The following is a 26,636-nucleotide window of genomic DNA, read 5'->3' as shown; positions in this document are numbered from 1 at the left end:
TACAAGTCTTATGTGGTCTAACAATACCAGACATTTCTTCTCCTCCTGTTAATCATATGCCTAGTGAATAAAAGGTGGGTGAGAGAGCAGATCATTTTATTAAATTGTAGGCTCACAAAAGGGTCCAGTGGTGACGTTGCTCACTCACAATTCTTCAGTCTCCCTCACTTCCTGGAGAACGTCATTGCTACGGGCCATCATCCTACTAAAAATTGGCTAGACTAAGACTAAGGCTGTCAACAAACTGTAATCGGACACTAAATTGTTATGACATTTGACATTAATATAGGTTTGTTGAGTGTCTCGATTTGCTGGACTTCTTTTAAGAGTCTACAGTCTGTGGTTGTGTTTGAATGTCTAGAAAGACAATTCCGGATAAAACTAAACATACCAAGATTCTTGGTAAAGTAGTAAGTGTAAATGTACACACAATATTTCTTTTGCAGTCAACGTGATGGAGCATTCATATTCCAACCAGCTTGTAAAGGAATATTTTATTTAAACAGGCACCTCTACTAATCTAGCTACAATTGTACATTAATCAAAGTTATGTTTAAAACAAACACAGAGCTAAATACATGTTAATAACCATTTCCTTTAAAGAACCGTACCATAAAACACTGTACTTCTATTTTCACTTCCCTTGGGTTTCCTTTCCATACCACAAAAAAAATAATTAAAAAACGCACCCCTACCCCTCCCCGAAGCAAGCTACCCAGCTAATAAAGATGACCCTTTGCAATCTGGAGACCAGGCATCAACATGTTCATATAGATAATTATCAGACCGGTTCCTCTCTTATACATATGGACTATTACTAAAAAAAATTAATGGCAAATTATACCTTGGTTTCATGTCCTGGTTAGTGTATGTATTCATTACGCCAACAAACCTACAAAATATAAAAATATATTCTGAAACATTAAAAATAAAGTATACAAAGGCATTAACATTATACCTAGATAAAAGACATTCCAGTCAAAGTAAAGACCATTCATGCAATTCACGTCTATAGGGTAATGTACTATCATCTGTAGAAAACATACTACAATATGATTACTAGTTGAACTATTTCTGCAAGTTGAAGGTGAAGAAACTTTTTTTTTTTTTTTTTTTAAAGTTCTTTATTTATTTTTCTAACTAAATAATGTTAAAGAAGTGGCATTTGGAAATACAATTTCAATACATTATGAAAACATTGTAATGTAAAATAATAATCATTAGAAATTGTCAATGCGTCAGCAACCAACCATAGCCTTATCTTGGAAAAATACGTAGTTAATGTTTGCTGATAAACAAAATATCCAAAAAGAATGGACTTAGACCTTGAAAATAATTTGCACATAGTCTTTGTTGATATGACCTTCACTTTGATGGCATTGGTTTATACGGAACAATAAGCCAACTGCTGCTCAAAGGAAACACAATTCTGCTGTTTTGTTTACTTGCAGCTGCATTTCTAAACAAGAACAGATAGAAGCTAATCTGGCAAGAATGAAAATAACAGTGTTCACGACCTTAAAGAGTTTATTCATCACATTTTTATATATAACACTTCCCAAGTACCCATCGCCATCCGCCTTAGCGTACACACACACACACAAAACCTTGATCTGAAGTCAATACTTGAAAACATCTGAAAATCAGTCGATCGTGCAATTAAAAAAATCTCTGCAATGCTTTAATTGAATGCTGATTATTTTAATTAAAACCGTATTCTTAATTAAATGTTTAAAGCCAAAAGTGTGCAAACTTCCTGGGAAAGTATTCATTAAAAAGACCAATGAATAATTAACTGCTGAAATAACGAATGAACTAAATTTAAATCACAGACTCCATGCACAATGCACACATAGAATAAGAAAAATACAAAAGAAGAAGAAAATACCAAACTATTTTGCTATTAAAAAAATAAGAAACAATGGAGAGACGGTAATTACGAAAGCAAATACTGGTTAAAGAAAAGAGTACTGACAATAAAAGCACCCCCTCAAAGAATATTTTTATGAAAAAAAAAAAAAAGCTGTTAATATTTACGATTAGCTGCAAATCAGATGCTCCCATGAATTGTCATATCTACCGGTATATAAAATAAACCTCCAGCACTCAAATTGTATTTATTTTTTTGTAAATATTGTTTTTATTTAAATTTTTATGTTGATTACATCGGTCACTGTAGATAGGACCCTAAAGAACAATCAAATACATAGGATACAGAAAAGAAAAAAAGGGGGGGGAGGGAACATTACCATAACATGTTTTGCAAAATGCATATAAATTTATAAACAATAGCATCGCATACAGTAACATGCATCTCTCTTGTGTATATTGCAAACCACTATCTTATCTAAAAGTGGGGGGGAAGGGGAAAAAAAAAAACTAATTTTTTTTTTAATCATCTGCACATGCTTTACTAATCAAGGTCTTGATAATTTATACAAACCTCAAAATGTCCACTTATTCACTAGCCATTGGCGCGTGAAAATTCACAAATCATACATATATACACACACACACACTTTACTAGGTCTACCAACACTATTGAATGCCATACACATATTCTCTTTGGTCTCACAAGACAGAAACACCCCAACTTATACATTTAAGAGAAGACACATGGATTTTATTTTTTATTTCTTACTTGTAAAGGTCAGGCTGAGGTTGCTCACATTCGATAGTGGCTGAGAGGGTATCAAAGGCTTCTGCAGTGCTTAAAGCAGCGGTTTCTCGCACAGCATAGTAGGTCTAGATAACAGATACACAAAGGTCCAAAACATTATTGAAGTAATTATTGTAACTTTTTGTTTTGAAGTTTTCTTTAGATATCAATTAGGAAATCTTTAGTACATATGGGAACTCTCCACAAAGATTGATTGCCAAACCCCTGGGTGTAAGCCCTGCTTTTCTAAACTGTGAAATGGTGCTTTGTGGTGCTTACTCCTCACATTTGCTATTAAGCCTTAAAACATGCCACTGTTTGGCATGTTTTGATCAGTTGCAAGTCTGTTTTATAGTACTCTTAATTACATTTCACCTAATTTGCTGATTATCACCAAAAGACTAAGATTTTGGCAGGATCGCTAAAATGCCAAGATATTTTGAGATCCAGTGTCACGGAAAGAAGTAACAGAGTGCATTGAAAGGGGAGCTCCTTGCACTATAAACTAAGCAAGGAGCAAAGGTCTTGATGTCCCTTTAATGAGATCACCTCCTTCTGAACAGTTGTCATAATGATTATCTGTCATTTTTATTGGGACTTTTCTTTCACCCCCTGCTTGCAACAATGTAGCTATTTGCAGTTCCGGAATAATCTTCAGCTTCATAAAAATAGCAAGGTACAACATCCCTTAAAACTGTTTTTAGAGTCAAATGTTTTAATGTGCAGTGGGAACATCATTGATCGAACACACACCTCGAACATCAACCAAGCTGCTTTTAAAACTATTTATAGAGCAGACTTAAGACCCAAATTATTGCGGTTGCCAAGATGTATTTTGAACATAAAATTATCCAGGCTCCTGCCAGAGAGATTATATTGCTTTCCACAAACAAGCAAACGGCAATGCTCATGGAGTGAAATAATGGATCCACATTCAGAATGGGGATTTAAAGACAATCTAAACACTGAATATACAACGTCCAGGGGAGCAGGCTAAAAAATAAAATTAAAGGAACACTATAGTCACCTAAATTACTTTAGCTAAATAAAGCCGTTTTAGTGTATATATCATTCCCCTGCAATTTCACTGCTCAATTCACAATTCACACCTCCCCTGGCTATGATTGACAGAGCCTGCATGAAAAAAAACTGGTTTCACTTTCAAACAGATGTAATTTACCTTAAATAATTGTATCTCAATCTCTAAATTGAACTTTAATCACATACAGGAGGCTCTTGCAGGGTCTAGCAAGCTATTAACATAGCAGGGGATAAGAAAATCTTAATTAAACAGAACTTGCAATAAAGAAAGCCTAAATAGGGCTCTCTTTACAGGAAGTGTTTATGGAAGGCTGTGCAAGTCACATACAGAGAGGTGTGACTAGGGTTCATAAACAAAGAGATTTTACTCCTAAATGGAAGAGGATTGAGCAGTGAGGCTGCAGGGGCATGTTCTATGCACCAAAACTGCTTCATTAAGCTAAAGCTGTTCAGGTGACTATAGTGTCCCTTTAATCTTTAAAATTTGTTTGCCTTTGGTGTATGGTTTGTTAGCGTAGCAGCAGCCTCAAAATGACGGTTTTGACAAATGTAATGTGGGGGTTATTGGCACCCCCAATGGATCATTTTTGGATGATCTCGCTATAGTGAAAACCAAATTCAATCCGAATTCCCGGGAACTAAGTTTAGTCAATAACCCTGCTTAAAGGGACACTACAGTGACTAAAAAAAATCTTTAGCTTAATGAAGCAGTTTTGATGGAGATCATGCCCCTGCAGTGTCACTGCTCAATTCTCTGCCATTTAGGAGTTAAATCACTTTGTTTATGAACCCTAGTCACACCTGCATGTGACATACACAACCTTCCTAAACATTTCCTATAAGAAGGCATCTAATGTTTACACTTCCTTTATTGGAAATTCTGTTTAATTTAGAATGTTATATCTAGTGCTCTGCTAGCTTGCTAGACCCCGTTTGATTAATCTAAAGCGGTTTTGGGGACTATACTGTTCCTTTGTCTTCTTAGTAAAGTTAATTATTTAAGAACAATAATACAATAAAATTAAAAAAGTAACATTAAAAACGTTATACCTTTAAATCATGTTGCATCAATTAAAATAGTATCGGATGACTATAAACTATTTTGAAGTTTCTTATAGTACATTTTTTTATGCTAAAGTTTTTTTTTCTTTTTTTTGCATGCTACTCAAATGCTCTATGCCACTGTTCTGATAAAGCAAAAACATCATTTTTGTAACTTAATTTATCGTTATTCCCCCTCATCTTAAAAGCTCAATACAATATAATTAAAAAGGAAAACGTAAATTCTGCCTATAGAATGTAATCAAAAATAAGTTTAATGAATTGAAGAGTATTGATTAAGGTGGTCTGCAAATCAGCAAATAAACCTCTTAGTCAGCCTTGAAAAAGAGCAAACCAGGAAATAAGCTATAAACAGAGCAAGAGTAAAAAAATAAATCAATAAAGTTACAAATATATATATATATATATATATATATATAAAAAAAAAAGGTGGAGTGTATGATCCATGATGAGAGCAAGGGAGAAATCAGCCATTAATGTAAGGAAAGGGTAGGTGTCTATGTCCATGATTTATATATGAAGGTAGCCTTGGCTTCCACCTGAGTGTAGAACTTACGTGAAGTCTTCCAGTATTTAGTGATTTCAATGCGAGTCACCATGCATAGTTGAAACAGTTTATTTACTGGCCTGGTAAAGCAAGATATATATATATATTGCTCTTGCCCTCATGCTTTAAATGTCCCTTGTGTGCCGGGTGCTAAGCCTAGGCTTTAAATATCCAAGAAATCCAAAGAGGTAGCAGCACTCACGGTCCAGATAAAACATCCAAATTTTATTCAAGCATATTTAAAATGATCGACGTTTCAGTCCACTGTGTTCTTGTAGAATTTTTTTTCTTCATATTGATGAAGGCAGTAATAGATAAGGTATTAATTAGTATGTCAGTCCAATCTTCTTTGGCGAATTCTCCCATTTTGAATAATAGGTGGGGAGATATGGGATGAATTAATAAGTGAAGATGTTGGGGGATGGCCTAGAAAGGGTCTCAAATTTTATGTTCTATTTCTTTGGAAATTGGATTATAGGAGATGTGGCAAGATAAAATAGGCAAAAGTATTTATATGGAGAGAGATTATGTTATTCACAGAGGGCTAGAATAAGACCCCAACCCTCCCTAATTATCAGGGGAGGCACCCTTAAACCTCCATATTTACATTGTCTCGCAGCTAATGCCACTGCACAGAATATCCGTAAGGGTAGTAAACCACACAGGTGAAACTAAGCTGCCATCCAGGACAGTGAGCTGCAGTGAGTGCGGTTTATATCCTTAATCACTTAAGGACCAAACTTCTGGAATAAAAGGGAATCATGACCTGTCACACATGTCATGTGTCCTTAAGGGGTTGCAGGGATGTCGAACATGCGGCCCCCCAGATGTTGCTGAACTACAACTCCCATGATTCCCTGGCTATCTGTTTCATTGAAAGAATCATGGGAGTTGTAGTTCAGCAACATCTGGGGGGTCGCATGTTAGACATCCCTGGGTTAAAGGAACACTATAGTGCTGGAATAAATATTTAGATGACTGGGCCCCCTCTCTGTAGTGTAAAGGGTGTTTAAACTTACCTTTTCTCCATTAACGCGCTGGTATCGCCCCGCCTCTTTGGCAGAGATCATCAGTCGTGCTTCCTATGCAGAAATGGCAAAACGCCATACTGCGCCAATCAGCATCTCCTCATAGAGATGCATCTCTATGGAGAGCATTATGCAAGTGCAGCACTAAACTAGGAAGCACCACTAGCGGCCGTCTGAGTGACTGCCACTAGAGGTGTTACTAGGCACCAATGTAAACACGGCCTTTTCTATGAAAAGGCTGCAGGGACATGATATAAACATCAGAACCACTACATTAAACTATAGTGGTTCTGGTGTCTATAGAGTCATTTTAAAAATGCTTCTAACAATACTGTTAATGTAGTTCGGAATCATCAAAGGGTTAAATTTAGCACAAGTGGGTATGCCTCCAACAGCACTGAAGATGCCTCAAAGTTATTAAAGAGTAACATTCTGTTGTACTGCTCCTTAACAGAACTATTACTTGTGAGATTTATACACAAAGAATTGAGATTTTCTTAAAATTTCCATTAGTGTTTTTTATTTTTTATTTTTTATATGCCTCTACTGGCTGTCCGTTGATGCCCGAGTACACATGTGCTCTTATGGCATATCTCTGCAGATGTCAGATTATGGGGCAGTGAAATCACCATGAATATATATGTGCAGTACGGATGTTTGTTTTTTACCTCCACTGCATCATTCACGCCAGTAAATAATTCAATACTGTTGTTGTAAGAAACAAGGAACTGCACTACCAATTGCTCTGCATAAAAGCCAATATTGCATGTAATCATATAACCTATGTACAGTATCAGTCCTTTGTTCTAAATTTGATCCACGAGTAATGGAATGAATGAAGATTGTGATTGCATAAATAATATGGAAATAACACAAAATAACGGATAGTAATGGGGTGTTGTGTGGGGTGCACAGTTGCAAGGATTTCTGCTAAATACTAAAAACTAAGAAAACCACACAAAACCACCCTCCCCCAAAAATATTTTTGAATGTGTGCCTTAACTTGGTTCTCAACAGATAGTGCATTTGTTTAGCAACATTTAACAGATTGTTACAATCAATAGCTTTATAATATAGGCCCCAAGTGCCTACTTTTCCAGAGCTCATGTAATCCACTGCCAGACTCAGAGGAAGCTCAGTGATATAGCAGGCCAAAGCAAGAACTGGGTAGTCCTATAATAAGTATTATTTAAAGGGACAATATAGTCACCAGAACAACTACAGCTTAGGTAGTTTTTTCCATTGCCGCTAGGGACACCTCCAAGTGGCCACTCCTCTGATGGCCAACGGAGATGCTTCCTGGCACAGTAGGCAGCTCTGCCGTTCAGCGTCGCCATGCAGCTGAATTGTCCTCATAGAGATGCATTAATTCAATGAATCTCTATGAGAAGGTTCTGATTGGCCAAAACAGCATTTGGCTCCTCCCCATGGTCGATTTTAGCCAATCCAATGCTTTCCCCATGGGAAATTCCGATGATGTCATCAAAATGGCAGAGCCAGTGCCGGCAGACGTGTGTGGCGCTGGAAACAAGGTGAGTTTTTCACGCTTTTAAGAGGGGCAAGTCACCTTAATAGTGGGTTTTGCACTATAGAGTCAGGAATACATGTTTGTGTTCCTGACCCTATAGTGTTCCTTTAAGTATTCTGCAATTAGTGTATTAGCAAATATATAAGAGCTTCAATACACACCGCTTCATAACTGCACCTCACACACACTGTAGGGAATTCCTTTAGAAGTATTAAACCACAGTTAATTTAATTGACATTTTCTTTAAGCTTCCAGCCCGTTTCCAGGAAACTAAATTCCTTGTGCTGGGAAAGAGCATTCTAAACTTCCAAATCTGCAGAATCAACAGTTCACACAGACCTCGTTTATCTTCTAGTATGCATGTGTATGATGTTTCTGCTGGCTGCCGTGTTTCCATCAGCTCTGAATCTATCACACTTACAGCAATGACTCAGTTTTAAAAAGGCCAAGGGAAGCGAGTGACTAAGCCGTGTAAAGTCTAAGTGTGCAACAGTTTATCCAACGGTCCTCTATGCTTTCTTAAAATATAAAACGGTTACATAAGTTTTAAAAATTTCTAGAGAATCTCCTGATCAGTAAAGGCAGCCATGTTTAGCACACTGAAGTCACAAGTACCAGTTATATGACAAAGTCATGAATATTTTGACGGTCTAAAAACCATTGCAGGCTGCTTTTTGAGCATAAGATCTTGATTTGCAAGCTCCTGATTTAGTTCCTAAATAGGACTTAAAGGGAAACTACAGTGCCAGGAAAACAATCCGTTTTCCTGGCACTGCAGGTCCCCTCTCCCTCCCACCCCCCATCCCCGGTTGCTGAAGTGGTGAAAACCCCTTCAGTCACTTACCTGAGACCCCCACCGATGTCTCTCGGTGGTGGTTTCGGGTCGCAGCCGCTCCTCCTCCTCTGCATTACGTCGGCCGGTGGGCGAGACTGATCCCACCCGCCGGCCGGGGAGACCTAATGCGCATGCGCGGCAATGCTGCACATGCGCATGAGAGCTCCCCATAGGAAAGCATTGAAAATGATTTTCAATGCTTTCCTATGGGGAATTGAGCGACGCTGGAGGTCCTCACACAGCGTGAGGACGTCCAGTGACGCTCTAGCACAGAAAATCTGTGCTAGAGACACGGAAGTGCCCTCTAGTGGCTGTGTCCTGATGAAAGCCCTGAACCAGGGCTGAAACGTTGACATTGGATTGAGAATTAAACTACAATCATTGGAAGACCTAGAGTGCCGGTATTTTTCTTCATTATATATATATATATATATATACATATATAAATAAATCAGCTTTGAATGCAGGGCCGTTAACATTACTAGACATTAATAAAATGTAGGTATTATTGCAGATTAACAGAAAAAAGAAAAAAAAATCAGAGACCTGAATAGAATGGGGATAAATTGAACACTAATCTACAACCAACTATATATACACAGCATCTCCACCTACTTTCACTCTGACAATACTGCCTATAACATATTATGCTCTATATAAATTCAACATAAAGAAAATTGCAGATTTGACTTCCTTTTTCTTAGATGAAATCATGGCTTTTTAAAAGAGTGTTCATATTTTAACAATTAGATACAGTTTGTTCTATATTTATACAACTTACATTTAGGTTAAAAACATCTTAAATTGTTGCTCTAACATTTCTGAAACGCTTTTTTAAAATAAACGTAGAATGCCTTATTGGGCATTACTAACAGTGCGCATGCACATGCTCTGAGCCTGCAAGGGGGGAGAAGGAGAGGGTAGGAAGAGGGACTGTTAAAAAAAGAAAGCTAGCTTTCACTTGTAGGCGCACTGCCTGCATGGGACAAGTACTTGCCGTTCTATGCACAGAGTTGACAATAGACAGCCAAAGTCACGAGAGCCAGAGTGTAACTATACCCAGGTACAAAAGGGAATATCTGTGGACGTGCAGAATTAAAAAAATAAACACTGCACATACAGACTCCTATCACCATGACCACTTCAAATCACTGAAGATATCATGGCAGTTTAGGTAACCCTTTATGTAAACATTAAAGTGAACAGACCACTGGAACTGGCATCAATACGATAGAAATGGGGGCATAACTATTTCATAAGGTAATAAAAAAAAAAACACCTAAATAAATCAAATTAAATGGGTTTATGCGTGACATAACGGTTTAAAATAAACCCAATATAGCAGTATAAAAGAAATACCTTAAAGTTGGACTCTCCATCGAGGCTTGCTGTTGTAGCAGTACAGGCCCCATCATCACAGCTTGAGGACAATAAGATAAGGTCACAGGGAAAAGTTTCATCGTCTCTGACTTCTACTATATCACCGACCTAAAAGGAACATGGATTGCATAAGTAAAGTATTAATCAATTTTCAGGATCATCAAGTGACTGCAAAATCTGCATTTTAAAACTACAAAAAACAACACTGGAAACATTTAAGTGATTTTAATAGAAGAAAGAAGATTTTGTCTAATGCAAAGGAAAGGTTTTTTTACTGTAAGAACAATCAGGATGTGGAATTCTCTGCCTGAAGAAGTGGTTCTATCAGAGTCCATACAGATGTTCAAACAGCTACTAGATGCCTACTTACAAACACAGAATATTCAAGGATATAATCTTTCAATGTAGGGTAATAACTGCTTGATCCAAGGATAAATCTGACTGCCATTCTAGGGTCAAGAAGGAATTTCTTTTCCTAGCTTGTTGCAAAATTGTGCTTCAAACTGGGTTTTTTGCCTTCTTTTGGATCAACAGCAAAAAAACAAATGTGAGGAAGGCTGAACTTGATGGACGCAAGTCTCTTTTCGGCTATGTAAATATGTAACAGCCAATAATATGAATAGCTATAAACGATCTGTAAGCAACATTTAACTTGCTGTGCCACTCTACATCTCAACCCATGTAAGATAGATAGATAGATAGATAGACAAACAGATTTCCAAAACGGAAATCGGTCTGTCTGTATTATTACATTTTATGGTTTGAACAATTATCAAGCCACCAATAATCTCGTCCTCTTCAACTTTACTCTTTTACATGTATTCAAAAATGTTAATCATTGTACCCATTTTCTTATTCTATTCTTTTATGGATACGGTTCACAAAATAATGCTAGCCCAGAGTATTTTTGCTTTCCCCAAAATGAATCTTTTCATGGTTACATATAGTGGTTCTTTATTTGAACCCAGGAAGAAGAAAATATCAATTTATTGAGAACACGATTTCCAAAAAAAAAAAAAAAAAAACACTCTGTAAAGAAAAAAAAAAAGCAACAGTGGAGACTTAATGGATTCTATTTTGCATTACTTGAATTAGTCAGAACACGTGGCCTATGCAAATTGTGTATCATCCCAACACATTTATTTTGCATTGACATTTTAGATTTACTAAAAATATATTTGCTGTTACATAGCTGAAAAGAGACATGCGTCCATCGAGTTCAGCCTTTCTCACATTTGTTTTTGCTGTTGGGTTTAAAGTAGGAAAAAAAACTCCAGTCTGAAGCACTTCCAATTTTGCAACAAACTAGGAAAAAAATTCTTCTTGATCCCAGAATGACCGTCAGATACAGGGCCGGACAGGGAAAAAAAATTCAGCCTGTGTAGTTTTTAATCACAGCAGCCCACTGAGAGGGGACAGTGCCAGATAGGGTATGTTTTGTCACCCCCAATGACAAGCACACCACAGCTCCAAGTGAGCATGTTGGTTCAATGCTCTTCCAGGGCAGATCGTGCGCAGAGCTCTGCTGAAGAGCTATAGCACGAGAAAAAGGCCTTGTATATGTTATGCCTGCGCTGTGTCTGCTTGAAATTTGTCTCTGGTGTCTCCATAAATGGGATACCAGAATACAAAAATGCCAGGAAAGAGTATTGTGCATGTGTTTGGAGCCTGGTTGTGGGATTGCATGTGTGTACAGTGAGCCGATTGTGGTGAGGTATTGTGTTAATAGGTTGGTTTCAGTCGTGTTGAGTTTGTGGTGTCATGTAATGTATGTGTGTCTAGGTGCTGTAGAGAGTGTGTGTATAGGGGGCATATGTGTATAGGGGATGTAACGAGTGTGTGCATACAGGCTGTAGTGTGTGTGTATAGGTAATGTAGAGAGTGTGTTTTTACGGAATGTAGTATGTTTTTGCTTACAAGGAACCTAGTGTATACATAGGGGATCCAGAGTGCGTATGTCAGGAATGTAGTGTGTGTGTGTGTGTAGGTTGTGCAGTGTGTGTGTGATCTAGTGTGTTTTTGAAGGACCCAGAGTGTGTATAGGAGATCTACTGAGTGTGTGTGTAGAGAATTCAGAGTGTATATATGGATCTAGTTTGTGTATGTGTGTAGATGATCCAGAGTTGGGTAAGGGATCTACTGTGTGTGTGGAATGTAATGTGTTTAGGGGTTGAGTATGTGTGTGAGGGGTTCTGTAGTATATATACATATATGTTTGGAAATATTGTGTGTGTGTATGTGTGCAGTGTGTGTGAGAGAAGGGTGTAGTGAGGGTTCAGTGTATGTAAGTGGGGGGGGTGTAGTGTATGTGTGTATGCTGTGTGTGTGAGTGTGTGAGTGTGTGAGAAAGAGAGAGGGCTGTGTGTGAATGTTCGGAGGGATTGTGTGTTGGAGGGAGCCAGGTTAATATATAAACATGGCACCGCTCCGAATCTCGCGAGAGGAACCCAGCGAAGTTGCAAGATAGAGTCTGTATAGACCGGCCGAGGAAATCCTGTGACCTCCCCTGCCAGCCTCGGCCCATGGCCATTTCGTCCCACCAAGCATTGACTAGTGTGCCAGATGCCCATTTCGGGCCTGGTCAGATATCTCTCATTGGGTCAAGAAGTTATTACCCCACCAATTAAAAATTATATTAGTTAATCCAATTGCTGTTTAAACATTTGTATAGACTCTGAAAAAAGCACCTATTCAGGCAGAGAATTCCACATCCTTTTTGTTCTTCCTGTAAAAAACAAAAAAACCAAAAAACACACCTTTCCTTTGCCTTACATTCAATCTCCTTTCTTTCAGTCTAAATGTGTGACCTCATGTCATAGTTCGGTTTATGAATAGAAGTCCAGACAATGGTTTGTATTGACCTCAAATATATTTGTATAATGCTATCATATCCCCTCTGAGGCGCAGTTTTTCCAAACTAAAGAGATTTACATTTGTTTACATAAAATGACATTGCATTTATAAATTAACTAAGAATGTGAAGTAATTTCTGAATCAGAACATTATTTATATAGACGCTACTTAAAACCAAGTAAATGCCATGCCACAATTTTAAAAGCGTTTAAAGCATTGTAATAAAAAGTCTGAAGGTTTTAAGATTGAAGGTCTGACCACCAAGCCAGATTTTGTGTAGAATGCATGTTTAAATAAAAAACAAATTTAACACTAAATAAGATGTTATGATGGCAATAAATGTAACCGGTAGCTGCATAAGTCGTATAAGCCATAATACTTTTAAAAGCGAAAAAGTTACAGTAAAAAAGGCATACTCCTACAAACTTCTTTTGAGCGGTGATTGCAGAAATCGCAACTGAGACATATATATATACACACACACCACAATTTAACCATGCACGCTAACCAAAGGGGGGCTGTAGGAAGTGAAACGTTAATAGCTCCTTAACGGATTTTTGTTATGATGAATTAGAACTCTCTTGGTCGGTGCTTATAAAACTACCTTACTGTGAAGGTTGCGGAACAGTTAAGTAGAGTATATGTAATAAATTAAAGCACATACAACAAAAAATGGACATCAATGTTTATTTTTTTTTATATAATTCTAGTACGGTATACAGCCATTACTTGGTTCAAGAGCCGAGTAGTCTTAAAGTACAAAAACAATATTTTAATGGAAATAATAAAATCTGACATTTTATTTCCGAGACTCAATGTACTCAGATCCCTACAATAAAAATAACACTGAGATCAGAACCCCGTGGGGAAGACCGATGAAGTAAAACAAGGTGAAGGTTAATAACTGTCTACTGGTGCTGACAAACCAGATGATCTAACAAAATCAGTATTCAGCGAGTAGATAATGATAAAAACAACAACAGAGCATCAGTATTTATCATATTCCCTATTGTGTGCTGAACTGACAGAAGCAAAGGCCATCTCAACAACAATAGAAATGTTTACGCATTCTAGCTCATAACATTTGAAATGTCCATGTATTCCAGCTCATAACAGCAGGAGTGTCTGTGTGTTCTAGCTTGAAACAACAGTAGGAATGTTTCTGCCTTCTAACAAAACAAGAGACTATGAGAACTCTGAAAGTGGGAAAGAACTAGAGAAACCACAAAGCATGAACTTTTAGTTAGTCCCTGACCAGGTTTCACATTTTTTTATTTACTTGTGCCATTAGAGAGAACCTACACCATTTTAAATTTCAGACTGATCCCACCCAAATGGCAATACAAATGGTGGGAAGTTTACTTTGAACGAGAGACACCGTAAATCTGGGTGGTCGTCTCAGCCTTCTGTGGGATCAGTGAGGTGTAGCTGATGGCTCTCTTGTCACATTGAGCATGGTTTCCAAGTCTGGATTACCCATTTAACTTAGGGAGACCCTAAGAAAATACATTGCAATGCAAACTAGAGGATATGAGGACTCCAATTGCAAAATCTCAGATCAGATTTGATCTTGACTTCCCTTATGGTCGAAATCAGCCTGATATGTAAATGGTTGCTGGCACGAGTGAGCAAAAAATTGTGAAGACCGGAGCATGGACTACCCGAGGTTTCTTTGAACTTCTCTGTTTCTGTTTTTGCTGCAGTCTGTCTGCATTCTAGCTTGTGCATTGGGTAGGTGTATCAACGCATTGTAACTTGTAACAATATTTGGAATGCCTGTGTATTCTACCTCAAAACAACATTAGGAGCATTAGTTTTCAAAAACTGTGGAAATGAGGCTGAACAGTGGCTGATAAAGCAGTCAACTCAGGCACACCCACAGTGCAGAAGGTAGACATTTCCAAATTCTGTCAAGTGGGATTCTGAGAAAAACTGGTGTGCCAAAAGGAGTGAGTTGGGAACTCCTGGCCTAGAACATAAGAAAATAGCAGTAGAAAAAAAAACAAAAAAACACAACAGCATCTTTTAAACTGTACTTTTTCAGTGCTTTCAATTTGTTTCAAGTACTATCGAATACTAATATGATCTACAACATTTTTAAGAAGTTTTTATTTATTTTTGTTATTACACTGTTAGCAATTCAATTCCATTACTAAACTGCCAGAATGTTAAAGCTTAAATTGTTACCTTTATTTTTTCGCTTTCCTTTTTAACACATTTTGAATTTTCAATTACATATACAGTGCTTTTGTTCACTTCTCTGTCAGCTCTGTGCCGCAGCCAATCTTCATAACCCTGGGAAACAAACACATGAAAAAGTTGAGCCAAATTAAACTGTATGTATGTATGCATGCATGTGTTTACAAATTAATTGGTTCTCTTACAATTTCGGGACGTAGTCAATTCAACAATAAAACTTATTCAAACTGTATCTGAATTATTCAACAAGTGAAACTTGTGGGTACTCAGATTCAAGTTAGTTTTCCCTACGGCTATTCTACAGAACAGACGCCTCAGTGTAATCAATGAGGCTCTTTAAATTTAAGTCTTAAGAGATTGAAGAAGCTTGCCTAATGTTGTGAACTGTGAAGTATACTTTCTGTTGGGCACCCAAAGTACTTCCTACAGCCTAGAGTTAAAAATTAAATAAAATAACACAGGAGCATGTCAATTTAGAATTGAGAAATAATAATAGTCTACTTGTTCACGGGACTAAGGTCGTGCTGACCAAAAGAATTGACTCATTAGTGAGCACTGGACCACAAGGGAGCGATTCATGTAGTCTGCACCTGCTAGAGGTGTAGATCATACACTCCCTGCCCTGACACAGTTCTCACCAGGGTCCCCTGCAGCAGCTTTGCTATATGCCCACAACAGGGCTAAAAGCCCCCAAAAATAGTAATCTGCCTGCCCAGCACCCGGAACTACATGTCTTTATATATTCCTAATCCCTGTAACAGTAATTGCGTGCATCCATTTGTGTATGCACAACTTTCTGTAGGTTGGGCAAATGCATACAGCTCTACTCTGGTTGTATCAGAGTGGGCTGAGAAACCTCACACATTCCTGTTTGAAGACCTAAAGAGTCAGGATAAGTCACTGCTTATGTGTTTTTATTTTGTAATTTACTTCTATAAATGTACCTAACAGTGCCCTGATAAATATGTCTATTATTCTACCTGTTTAATTGCGGTGACTGTAATAACAAAGAACAAAGGGAGGCCACTTGTTACCGGACTGGTTGGAGTATCCACAATTGCCTGCAAGATAAGAAAACATTTTGTTTATTTTTTTTAAAGATAGTTAATTCTAAGAATAAAGTAGTTCAGCCACGTTGGAGGCTTGGAACATGCAACCTATAGCACATCAGCCACTGTGGGTGACAACTAAGAAGGCTGACTTGTGCCATAATCCACAACTAATGGAATGCCAAGTTGCCTCTGTATAAGAAGACAGAATAGAATATCAGAATAAACTACCGTAGATCATGTAATCATCAATCACAACATGATTCACCTGTCACTGGTGTACCTGTGCTGAAATCCAATGGGTTTTGAGCTCATTGCAAGGATTAGTAACCATCAAAGCTCCTGGATACCTAAAGGGACACTGTAGGTACGCATATCATTTCAGCTCATTGAAACGGTCTGGGCATAGTGTACCTATTGCCCTCTGTGCTACAATGTTAAACATTGCATTTTTGTTACATTGCAGCACTAAATCTACCTCCAGTGAGGCATTTCCTGCATCCAAACAGACCTTTAGTCCGGTATCTGACTCTGGACATCCTCACGCTCTGCATGAGGACATCCAGCGTCAGATTTTTCCCCATAGGAATGCATTGATTTAAAGCTTTCCTATGGGGAGGTCTAATGCGCACACATAATTTGCCGTCCATGCGCATTAGTGCCCGTTCGTTGTGGGACAGAAGGGAAGAAGAGCTGCGACCCAGCACTTAGGGACATTGGCGCTGGGATCATGTAAGTAAATAAAGGGTTTTTAACTCTTTATTCACCCGGGCAGGGGAGAAAGAGGGAGCTATAGTGCCAGGAATACAGCTTTGTATTCCTGCCACTATAGTATACCTTTAAGTTATTGAGGTTTGCATTGCTATTCCCTCAACCCATAGACCCATAGACAGTCTTCAATTTGCTAAGAATGAAAACTGTTGTCTGCCTTATCCAAGCGGCCACATTCAGTGTTGGATTTGAGGTCCTCTTCAGCTCCTGGTGCTTCAGCTTGCTGAAGTGCTTTATGGTTGAGGAATATCCCATATTTATGACAGTTTATAAATGTGCCGATATGAGAAACCGGTACTTTTTAAAAGAATTAATGAAACAGTCCCTGGCTGTCAAGCAAACCCAAGGAATTTTCTTCCTGCTTAAGTTAGTCCACGGAGCAAACAAAAACTAGCAGGCGTGCTCTTCTTGAGCGCGCATGTCTCCCCCCGGCACACCTTCTCAGACCTCAAATCAGAATACTTTGAGCGAGCATGCTTGGCATGGCGGGAGAGCTTCAGAGGCTTCATAAGTCATTAGAAGTACTTTTTACTTTTATTAGAGGGCAACAAAGGAAATGTGATGGTTCACATATAACAAACAAAAAAATTTCAGAGGAAGGAAGACAAACATAAAAAAAGGTTACAAAAATACATAAAAAAAAATAGGAATAACGTCAGGATTAACACATCATTCTCTCCTTGTTCATATGTAAACTTTTAATAGAATGGTTATTGTGACAACAGGCCTGGATTTTAAATGTGCGTAAAAGGCATCAATTTCAGTAAATGCAGATGACAATTTTACTTTTACATAAACGGAAAAAACTAGCAAACTGCGAATGACGAAAATCACACCATGAACACAAGCTATATAATGTGCAGACAGGAGAGAAACATCAACAATTAACAATGAGCTATGTCATCAATCAGTGCCAAAGCCTTTTTAGCAACCTAGTCCTGGAACAGGTTCCCAACATAGGGCTTTCCAATTATGGCCCCTTAGCAATAGTACAAGTCCCAGAATTATCTACAAACTAATAGCACGCAGGCTAATAATGTGGGGGCGCTGCTGTTCTCTGTTTAGATACATATGCACATATTTCAGACTGAAAGAAAAGCATAGCACGTTTTTAGCACGTTAAAAAGCCATGGAAAATGACATGGAAAATGTATTTCACTATAGAGTGATTAAAATGTTGTACATTTATATTAATCATTTATTCTGACTTTTAATTATTATGTGTTTGTTTCAAATGTAAAGGTATTCTACAGTGTTTGAAATCTAAATCTGTATTCCTAACATTATATAAGCCCTCTGGTCTTCCACAGCAAAAGGTCTTATTTATTTTTTTTATAAACACTTTAGTCACTTATCCAATTCCAGCGCCGATTTCCTTTGGCCCCTATCCCTTGGGTCAGAGCTCCGCCTTCTCAGACGTATTCAGACGTCAGGGAGGGATAATGTGCAAGCGCATTGGGTCCTCCCCATAGGAAATCATTGCTTCAATGCTTTCATATGTGGATTTCTCTGATGCTGGATGTCCTCATGTAGTTTCCCTAGAACTGCAATGTTTTACATTGCAGGACTAAGTGGGCACCCAGACCCAGACCACCTCAATGAGATGTAGTAGTCTGGGTGACTATGATGTCCCTTTAGGCCAAAACAGACACAAGTAGAACAGAAAATACTTTGAGAATGTTTCTAGTATGGCTTTTTTGATCTAAACTAATTTAGAATGTCTGGCAATTCACATATTCGTAATTACCGTATTTATTGGCGTATAACACGCATTTTTTCTCCCTGAAAATAGGGGGCAAACGATGTGTGCGTGTTATACGCCGATATACATATTTTTCGCTCCATAAGACGCACTTTTTTCCCCTCAAAAGTGAGGGGAAATGTATGTGCGTCTTATGGAGCGAATGTGAAGGTTTACTTACCTGTCTTGAAGCGTGGGCCGGTGTTCAGCGCGCACCGCGGTACTGGAACTTCAATTTCAGGTTCTGGTTTACGGCGGGACTGAAAGGAAGTGCGCACTCAGTGTGCACACTTCCTTTCAGTCCCGCCGGAAACCAGAACCTGAAATTGAAGTTCCTGTACCGCGGTGCGCGCTGTGAAGCCGGCCCACGCTTCAAGACAGGTAAGTAATTATGGGACAAGGGGAGGGAAAGTGCACTATGGGACAAGGGGAGGGGGGTACACTATGGGAGGGGGGGAGAACACTATGGGATGAGGGGGTGGAACACTATGGGATGAGGGGGTGGAAAATACTATGGGAGGGGGTGGAAAATACTATGGAAAGGGGGAGAACACTATGAGATGAGGGTGGGGGAACACTATGAGATGAGGGTGGGGGGAAATTTCATTCTTAAAATGAGGTGCTATATACACCGATAAATACGGTAATTGCATTTGGTCAGGGGATAGGTAGGGTGTATGAGAATACATTGTACCTGGCAAAGGAGGAGGTTATGGTCACTAAATAATTAAATATAAATGTAACTGTGTATGTAGTGGGAGAACATAATACTTGAACGTAATAGCACATATCTGCATTTTCATTGATTGTTTAGTTGTGTGAAATAGTAAATGAAAATTTAGTGCATGTTTCCTAGAAAAACATATAAACAAACATTAATATAATAATAATAGTGAAACACAGCAAACTCTGGACTCACTGTGAAATCTACATTCTGCTATACAGAAAATAGCTTGCTCAACCTTTTCAATGCCAAAATGAGCTAATCTTAAAACTGAAAGCTGTAATGGCCAATTTTATATCATTAAATGGTTCGGTACACTGCCCACAGAGTACCATTGTGGCCAGTACCAGGTTTGTGGGCCCTTGCAATAATGTATTCTTGTGGTCTAATTTGGAAAAGACGCATAGATTAGCCTTTCAGCACATCAGATAAACAAAGGGCCTGGATATGAGGTCTGTGACCAAAGGAAGAGACCGACAGATATGGGGGGAGGCGCAGATTGCCCCATTTACTATCAAACACACCCCATGGACACACTATGTCCTCATACCGTGAGTTGGATGACATTGTGGGTTGTAAATCACAAGGGAAGGACTTGCTTCACTACCACAGGGCGAAGGCTTGTCATCATCGAACATTCAGTATGAGTTTAGGAATTTTAACTGACTGGCCTCAGGGATTTGTCTATTCTGGTCTACCAGTAACTACCAAAAACTGCAGTCTGACCAGTTTGCTTGTTATTCACCTCCTAGAGCCACACTAGGCAAATGTTGCTTTTTAAAGGATAAGCACTATAATTGCATGTTGCAGAACTATTCAGATAAGCTTTGCTATGAAAAAGATTCAACAACATGAGGAATTGGAGAGATTTTCTATTGATTTTTTATTTTTCTGCCTTAAAGAAAAAAATAAATATATATACACCGTATATACTCGAGTATAAGCCGAGTTTTTCAGCCCATTTTTTGTGCTAAAAAACCCCAACTCGGCTTATACTCGAGTCATAGTCTGTATTATGGCAATTTGCATTGCCATAATACAGACTGGGGGAGAGGGGGGCTGGCAGAGCTGTAACTTACCTGTTCTGCAGCTCCTGTCAGCTCTCTCCTCCTCTGCGCCGTCCGTTCAGCACCTCGGTCAGCTCCCAGTGTAAATCTCGCGAGAGCCGCGGCTCTCGCGAGACTTACAGTGTGAGCTGATAGAAGGAGCTGCACGGACGGCGCAGAGGAGGAGAGAGCTGACAGGAGCTGCAGAACAGGTAAGTTACAGCTCTGCCAGCCCCCCTCTCCCCCCCACTGAACTGCCACTGGACCACCAGGGAAGGAGAGCCCCCCTCCCTGCCATGTATCAAGCAGGGAGGGGGGACGAAAAATAAATATAAATAAAATCAGAAAAAATAATAATAATAATAATAAAAAATAATAATAATAATAAAAAAAAGGGGGTATAAGGACCACTGTGGGAGGGGGGGGGATATAAGGACCACTATGGGAGGGAGGGGGGGTATAAGGACCACTAGGGGAGGGGAGGGGAGGGGGAAGTAAGGACCACTAGGGGAGGGGAGGGGAGGGGGAAGTAAGGACCACTAGGGGAGGGGAGGGGAGGGGGAAGTAAGGACCACTAGGGGAGGGGAGGGGAGGGGGAAGTAAGGACCACTAGGGGAGGGGAGGGGAGGGGGAAGTAAGGACCACTAGGGGAGGGGAGGGGGAAGTAAGGACCACTAGGGGAGGGGAGGGGGAAGTAAGGACCACTAGGGGAGGGGAGGGGAGGGGGAAGTAAGGACCACTAGGGGGGGGGAGGGGAGGGGGAAGTAAGGACCACTAGGGGAGGGGAGGGGGAAGTAAGGACCACTAGGGGAGGGGAGGGGGAAGTAAGGACCACTAGGGGAGGGGAGGGGGAAGTAAGGACCACTAGGGGAGGGGAGGGGGAAGTAAGGACCACTAGGGGAGGGGAGGGGGAAGTAAGGACCACTAGGGGAGGGGAGGGGGAAGTAAGGACCACTAGGGGAGGGGAGGGGGAAGTAAGGACCACTAGGGGAGGGGGAAGTAAGGACCACTAGGGGAGGGGAGGGGGAAGTAAGGACCACTAGGGGAGGGGAGGGGGAAGTAAGGACCACTAGGGGAGGGGAGGGGGAAGTAAGGACCACTAGGGGAGGGGAGGGGGAAGTAAGGACCACTAGGGGAGGGGAGGGGGAAGTAAGGACCACTAGGGGAGGGGAGGGGGAAGTAAGGACCACTAGGGGAGGGGAGGGGGAAGTAAGGACCACTAGGGGAGGGGAGGGGGAAGTAAGGACCACTAGGGGAGGGGAGGGGGAAGTAAGGACCACTGGGGGAGGGGAGGGGGAAGTAAGGACCACTGGGGGAGGGGAGGGGGAAGTAAGGACCACTGGGGGAGGGGAGGGGGAAGTAAGGACCACTGGGGGAGGGGGGTGAAGGAACACGGGGGTGGGGGCAAATATCCTTGCACCGGCCCTACACACACTGCATTCATACACACACTGCACTCATACACACACACACACTGCACTCATACACACACACACGCTGCACTCATACACACACGCTGCACTCATACACACACACGCTGCACTCATACACACACACGCTGCACTCATACACACACACACGCTGCACTCATACACACACACGCTGCACTCATACACACACACGCTGCACTCATACACACACACGCTGCACTCATACACACACACGCTGCACTCATACACACACACACTGCATTCATTATACACACACTGTAAATAAATATTCAATTAATATATTTTTTTTAGGATCTAATTTTATTTAGAAATTTACCAGTAGCTGCTGCATTTCCCACCCTAGTCTTATACTCGAGTCAATAAGTTTTCCCAGTTTTTTGGGGAAAAATTAGGGGCCTCGGCTTATATTCGGGTCGGCTTATACTCGAGTATATACGGTATATATATATAGCAAGGTGTTCTAGCTTAGTAAGTAAAGAAAATTAAACAGAACTGGCAAGTTATTGTTTGCTAAATAGTTCAAGACACAAACACAAACTCTAAAACTGAAACAAAGACCGATAAATGGCTACTGCAATCTACTTGTGGGCACACAAGCTATGTTAACTCAAATAAAAATGGGTAATAATTTGTGATTATTTCTCGGCAGAGTTTTGACATCTAATAGTAATATGGATGCCCCAAAAAGTACATATACCGATAGTTATGTGTTATAAATGCTTGTTCTATTCATCCATGAAATACAGAGCAACAATCACCTCCCTGTTTGTGACAATTCCTCTTTCACTCCAGTAACAAACTACTTACACACAAGTATAAAATACACATTCCTCGCTACACCTGGCACCATTTCCCCATAATTCTCTGCATGGACACATGCTCTGGGAATTGTGGGATATTTGGAATGTGTATCACATGACAATTACTATACATATTTTAATAAAGCTTTAAAATAAATTTAAAAAAGTGATAAACACATAGCATAGAACCAGTGTTAGCCTAGAACAGTGAGTAGCTATGTTGACAGAAACTACCTTAGGTATCATAACCTGATTCATCTTTCTCAGTTCTTGCATTTCTCCATACATAGGCGTTTACATGAAAACAATATAGGCATTTACATGAAGGAAAAAAAAAAAAAAAAAGACAGAAATTGCAATGTGTGGATACATTATCTCATTCTCATATATATTTTTAATATGTCCTTATCTGTAAGTTAATCTTTAATGCACATTTTAAGCAATTTTACAATGTATGTATCAATTTTAAAACCGTGCATTTGTAACTAAACCAGTTATAAGGATGTATTAATTTCTGCTATTTTTGAGTCCATTTACCTATTATTAAGCTGTTATATCACACCATTCCATAGCCTGATTATTTGCGATGAAGTATATTTTATATATATATATATATATATATATATATATATATATATATATATATATATATATATATTATTATTATTATTATTTTTTTTTTTTTTTTTGCTTGGCATTTACTTGAAAAAGCTTGTGAATAAAAGGTTACTGGAAAGCTTGCATAGTTATATTGTTAGTAATTATCCCTCTACTCTCTCATATTTAATTTAAAGCATACAAACATATTTTAAAGTCACCAACATAAATAATATTTTTTTTTTCTGTTGCCCTAAAAGGACTGCCCGATAGTGTCCATTCTTTAGATTATTCAGACTTCCTCAAAAGGTAGGCTTTTTTTTAATTCTGGAATTAGTACAATGATGAAAGGTACACTCAAAGAACAATAAAATGGACTAGAATTTTTTTTTTTTTTACAGGGCTACATGCGAGAGAAAAAAAAATAAAAAAAATCACTCTACTTTTATCTGCCATGCCATCAGCAGCATAACCATGCTGTATGTAATTTTCTTTATCATCAATTTTGGTGCAATCATGACCAATTTAACAAATATTTACTCTTATCCTTTCATATAAGGGAATAAATGATCAGAGGAGTAATCATTAAAATGGTAGTTATAATCATGTAGTACATTCAAACAGAAACCCAATACATTATTATTATTTAATTTTTTTTAAACAGCAACATTATAAAAAGAAATAATATTGAAAGAAACTTACCTGAACCAGAAAAATGATAAGAAAATAAAAGTTTGCTATTCTCCTGAACTGCTCGAACAGGTTCTTGGGTATAAAGTTCCATACAGTGTACTGCAAAGGAACAAAGAACATAAATAAACATTCACATAACACACCTAAACCCCACATGTATACGTATAAAACCGATAATATGACTTATTCTGATTTATTATTTAAAATAAGGAAAATGTAGAAACTTATTTTTACACTTAGAAAAATTCTTGAATGATCTATATTAGGCAAAACCATTTTTGTATTATATGTTTACTCTTATAATTGACCAGCTTGCATGTTATGGATAAAAAGTATTCAGACACACCACCTTTGTCCATAAGAAAGTATAGCAGCCATAATTACAACCTGTGTACCAATTCTTCATATGGTCTCGCCTAAAAGTAGTGCTGCCCCTTACAAAAAGTTATCCTTTACATTTTTTTTTTTTTTTTGGTCCCTTGCTTATTTATTTATGTATGGACTATAGGAATGTTTTAGAATCTCATTAACCAACATTTCTCTATGAAAAGAAAACAAAATTAAAAAATAAATAAAACACACAACACACAACGCTGCGTCAGTTCAGTTACAAGTATCTGCTTGTCTCACCATTCGCCATAACAAAGCTTAAACGGAAAACCAAGTTTCCTTTCCTTTAATCTGTACCTAGTCTAAAGATAGTCTTTTCTCCACATCAGATCATTTACTAAATCCCGAAAACAGATGATACCTTAGGCAGCATAGGTGGCTACCTAGAGCCTGGTGGGTCCCTATCTGGTCATAGAGCTTTGGTCATGAGGGGGTCTCTCCTTGTGTTGGCAGGGAAATCAATAATGGCCCCCTTACATGCTCAAGGGCATGTTGTACTCCAAATTCAGGTGCTTTTAACTGTAAGAGCTACCTTGCGATCCCCTGGCACTCTGTGTCAGACTATTCAGATCCGCATTGGGAATTCTTAAAGTGATCTGCAGCTGACAGAGGTGTGGACCACCAGGGTTCCAGCAAAGAATGGCCTCTACTGGAACACCTGGGATTACACCTCCTCCTGCCTAAAGGTAAGCAGGAGGGAGCAGATTTAAACACAAAAATCACACACACACACACACACGCAATGCACATACCCACATCATCTTCACACACGAATCCCCCCGCCCCCCAGTCTCCAGGGTCTAGAGGGGCTGCTGAGCGGCTGGCGTGCAGTCCCCGGGGTCCAGTGAGGCTGCTGAGCGGCTGGCGTGCAGTCCCCGGGGTCCAGTGGGGCTGCTGAGCGTCTGGCAAAGAAGCAGTGCTCAGCTCCCTCGCGCACCTCTTAGTGATGCCGGAGTGACGTCATATTCCGGCTCCGACAAGGGAGATCACTGCCCACTGCCCCCTTCGCTGCCCGCAGAAATTTTGTTTTCAGAAATTTTGGCGGAACCCCATTTGTGTTGTCGCGGAACCCTGAACACCAATAGGGAAACGCTGGTTTGCACACATTGATTTAGTGCACGGTGCCATGATTTCTGCACATAAATGAGAATTTGTATATCTCTTAATTTTATATCATATGTAAGCAGTGGGAAGACCTGGTATGTTGAAAATGAGAAAGATCCTTTGGATTTAAAGTAGACCTTTAGAAATATCAGTTGTTTACGTGACACAGAAGAATGCTGCTTTCAATGATAAGCACAAATATTTGCTGTTTCACATTCACACACACCTAAAACTGCTGCTAGGCACGGATGAAATTTGGAAAAAAATACACTTAGTAATGGAACGACTAGGTGTGAAGGCTCTATCATATTATTAACAGAGCCCAAGATAATACATTCTAAATTTGCACTAAAAGAAGTTTAAAACATTAGATCTTTCTTTACAGGTGAATGGGAAGGCTGTGTAAGTCACATGCAAGGAGGCGTGACTAGAGCTGAATAAACAATGTGATTCAACTCCTAAATGGCAGAGAACTGAGCAGTGAGACTGCAGAGACATGATCTTATACACCAAAACTGCTTCATTAAGCTAGTTATTTTCGTGACTATAGTGGCCCTCTAAGAAAAAATCATAAAATCTCAGGGTTCTGGAGACATTTGTAAAAACCATTGGCTATTCAGTCTTTATTATGATGTCTTCATATATACTCACACACCATAACAAACATGCATTTACTACTTTTGTAGTCAAAATTTGTACTCTCTCCCTTCCCCCCAACCTCGATCGTTTATTCATTCAGAATACTGAAGTCAGCATAATTCAATCTCCAGATAAACATAAACACAATCCAGCAGGAGACAATATATTTTCTTCTTCAGCAAAAAAAAAAAAATTAATTCAAAAAAATCTTCAAGTCATTATTTAACACGGGTGCATATCCCAGCAGTTTCAGCAAGTCAACATCTGTCAGACCAAACTGCAGTGTGAAAGCAAATTAAATAAATTAAATTGTTATATGCTACAATTTTGGGGAGAGTTTGCATTAACTATATGCTGAACAATAAAAAAAAAGAATAAAAAAACAAAACAAAAAGAAAAACACATTCAAATGGCAATAAATTATTTGTTTTGTGCACTTTAGACACTTTTTTCCTGTTTTTGTATTTTCTTTTTCGCTTCTTGTCATCTTAAAATGCTG

At 39.0% G+C, this 26,636-nt stretch overlaps 1 protein-coding gene across 6 annotated transcripts in view; it reads right to left on the bottom strand.

The window, feature by feature from the left end:
* Nucleotides 1-26,636, bottom strand: part of ATP11C (ATPase phospholipid transporting 11C) — a 131,039-nt gene that overhangs the window by 54,231 nt on the left and 50,172 nt on the right. For all 6 annotated transcript variants that reach the window (XM_063431988.1, XM_063431991.1, XM_063431986.1 and 3 more), the window contains exons 3-8: nt 24,014-24,103; nt 16,113-16,193; nt 15,121-15,228; nt 10,060-10,188; nt 2,642-2,745; nt 845-892 (exon numbers count right to left, since the gene is read on the bottom strand). In XM_063431988.1, the coding sequence (XP_063288058.1) occupies nt 845-892; nt 2,642-2,745; nt 10,060-10,188; nt 15,121-15,228; nt 16,113-16,193; nt 24,014-24,103 (560 nt within the window). The remainder of the gene's footprint in view (nt 1-844; nt 893-2,641; nt 2,746-10,059; nt 10,189-15,120; nt 15,229-16,112; nt 16,194-24,013; nt 24,104-26,636) is intronic.

This window comes from Pelobates fuscus, chromosome 9, assembly GCF_036172605.1.
Source record: "Pelobates fuscus isolate aPelFus1 chromosome 9, aPelFus1.pri, whole genome shotgun sequence".
Taxonomy (NCBI): Eukaryota; Metazoa; Chordata; class Amphibia; order Anura; family Pelobatidae; genus Pelobates; species Pelobates fuscus.
Note: the sequence above shows the minus strand (reverse complement) of the source record. Positions and strands in the feature narration are given on the sequence as shown.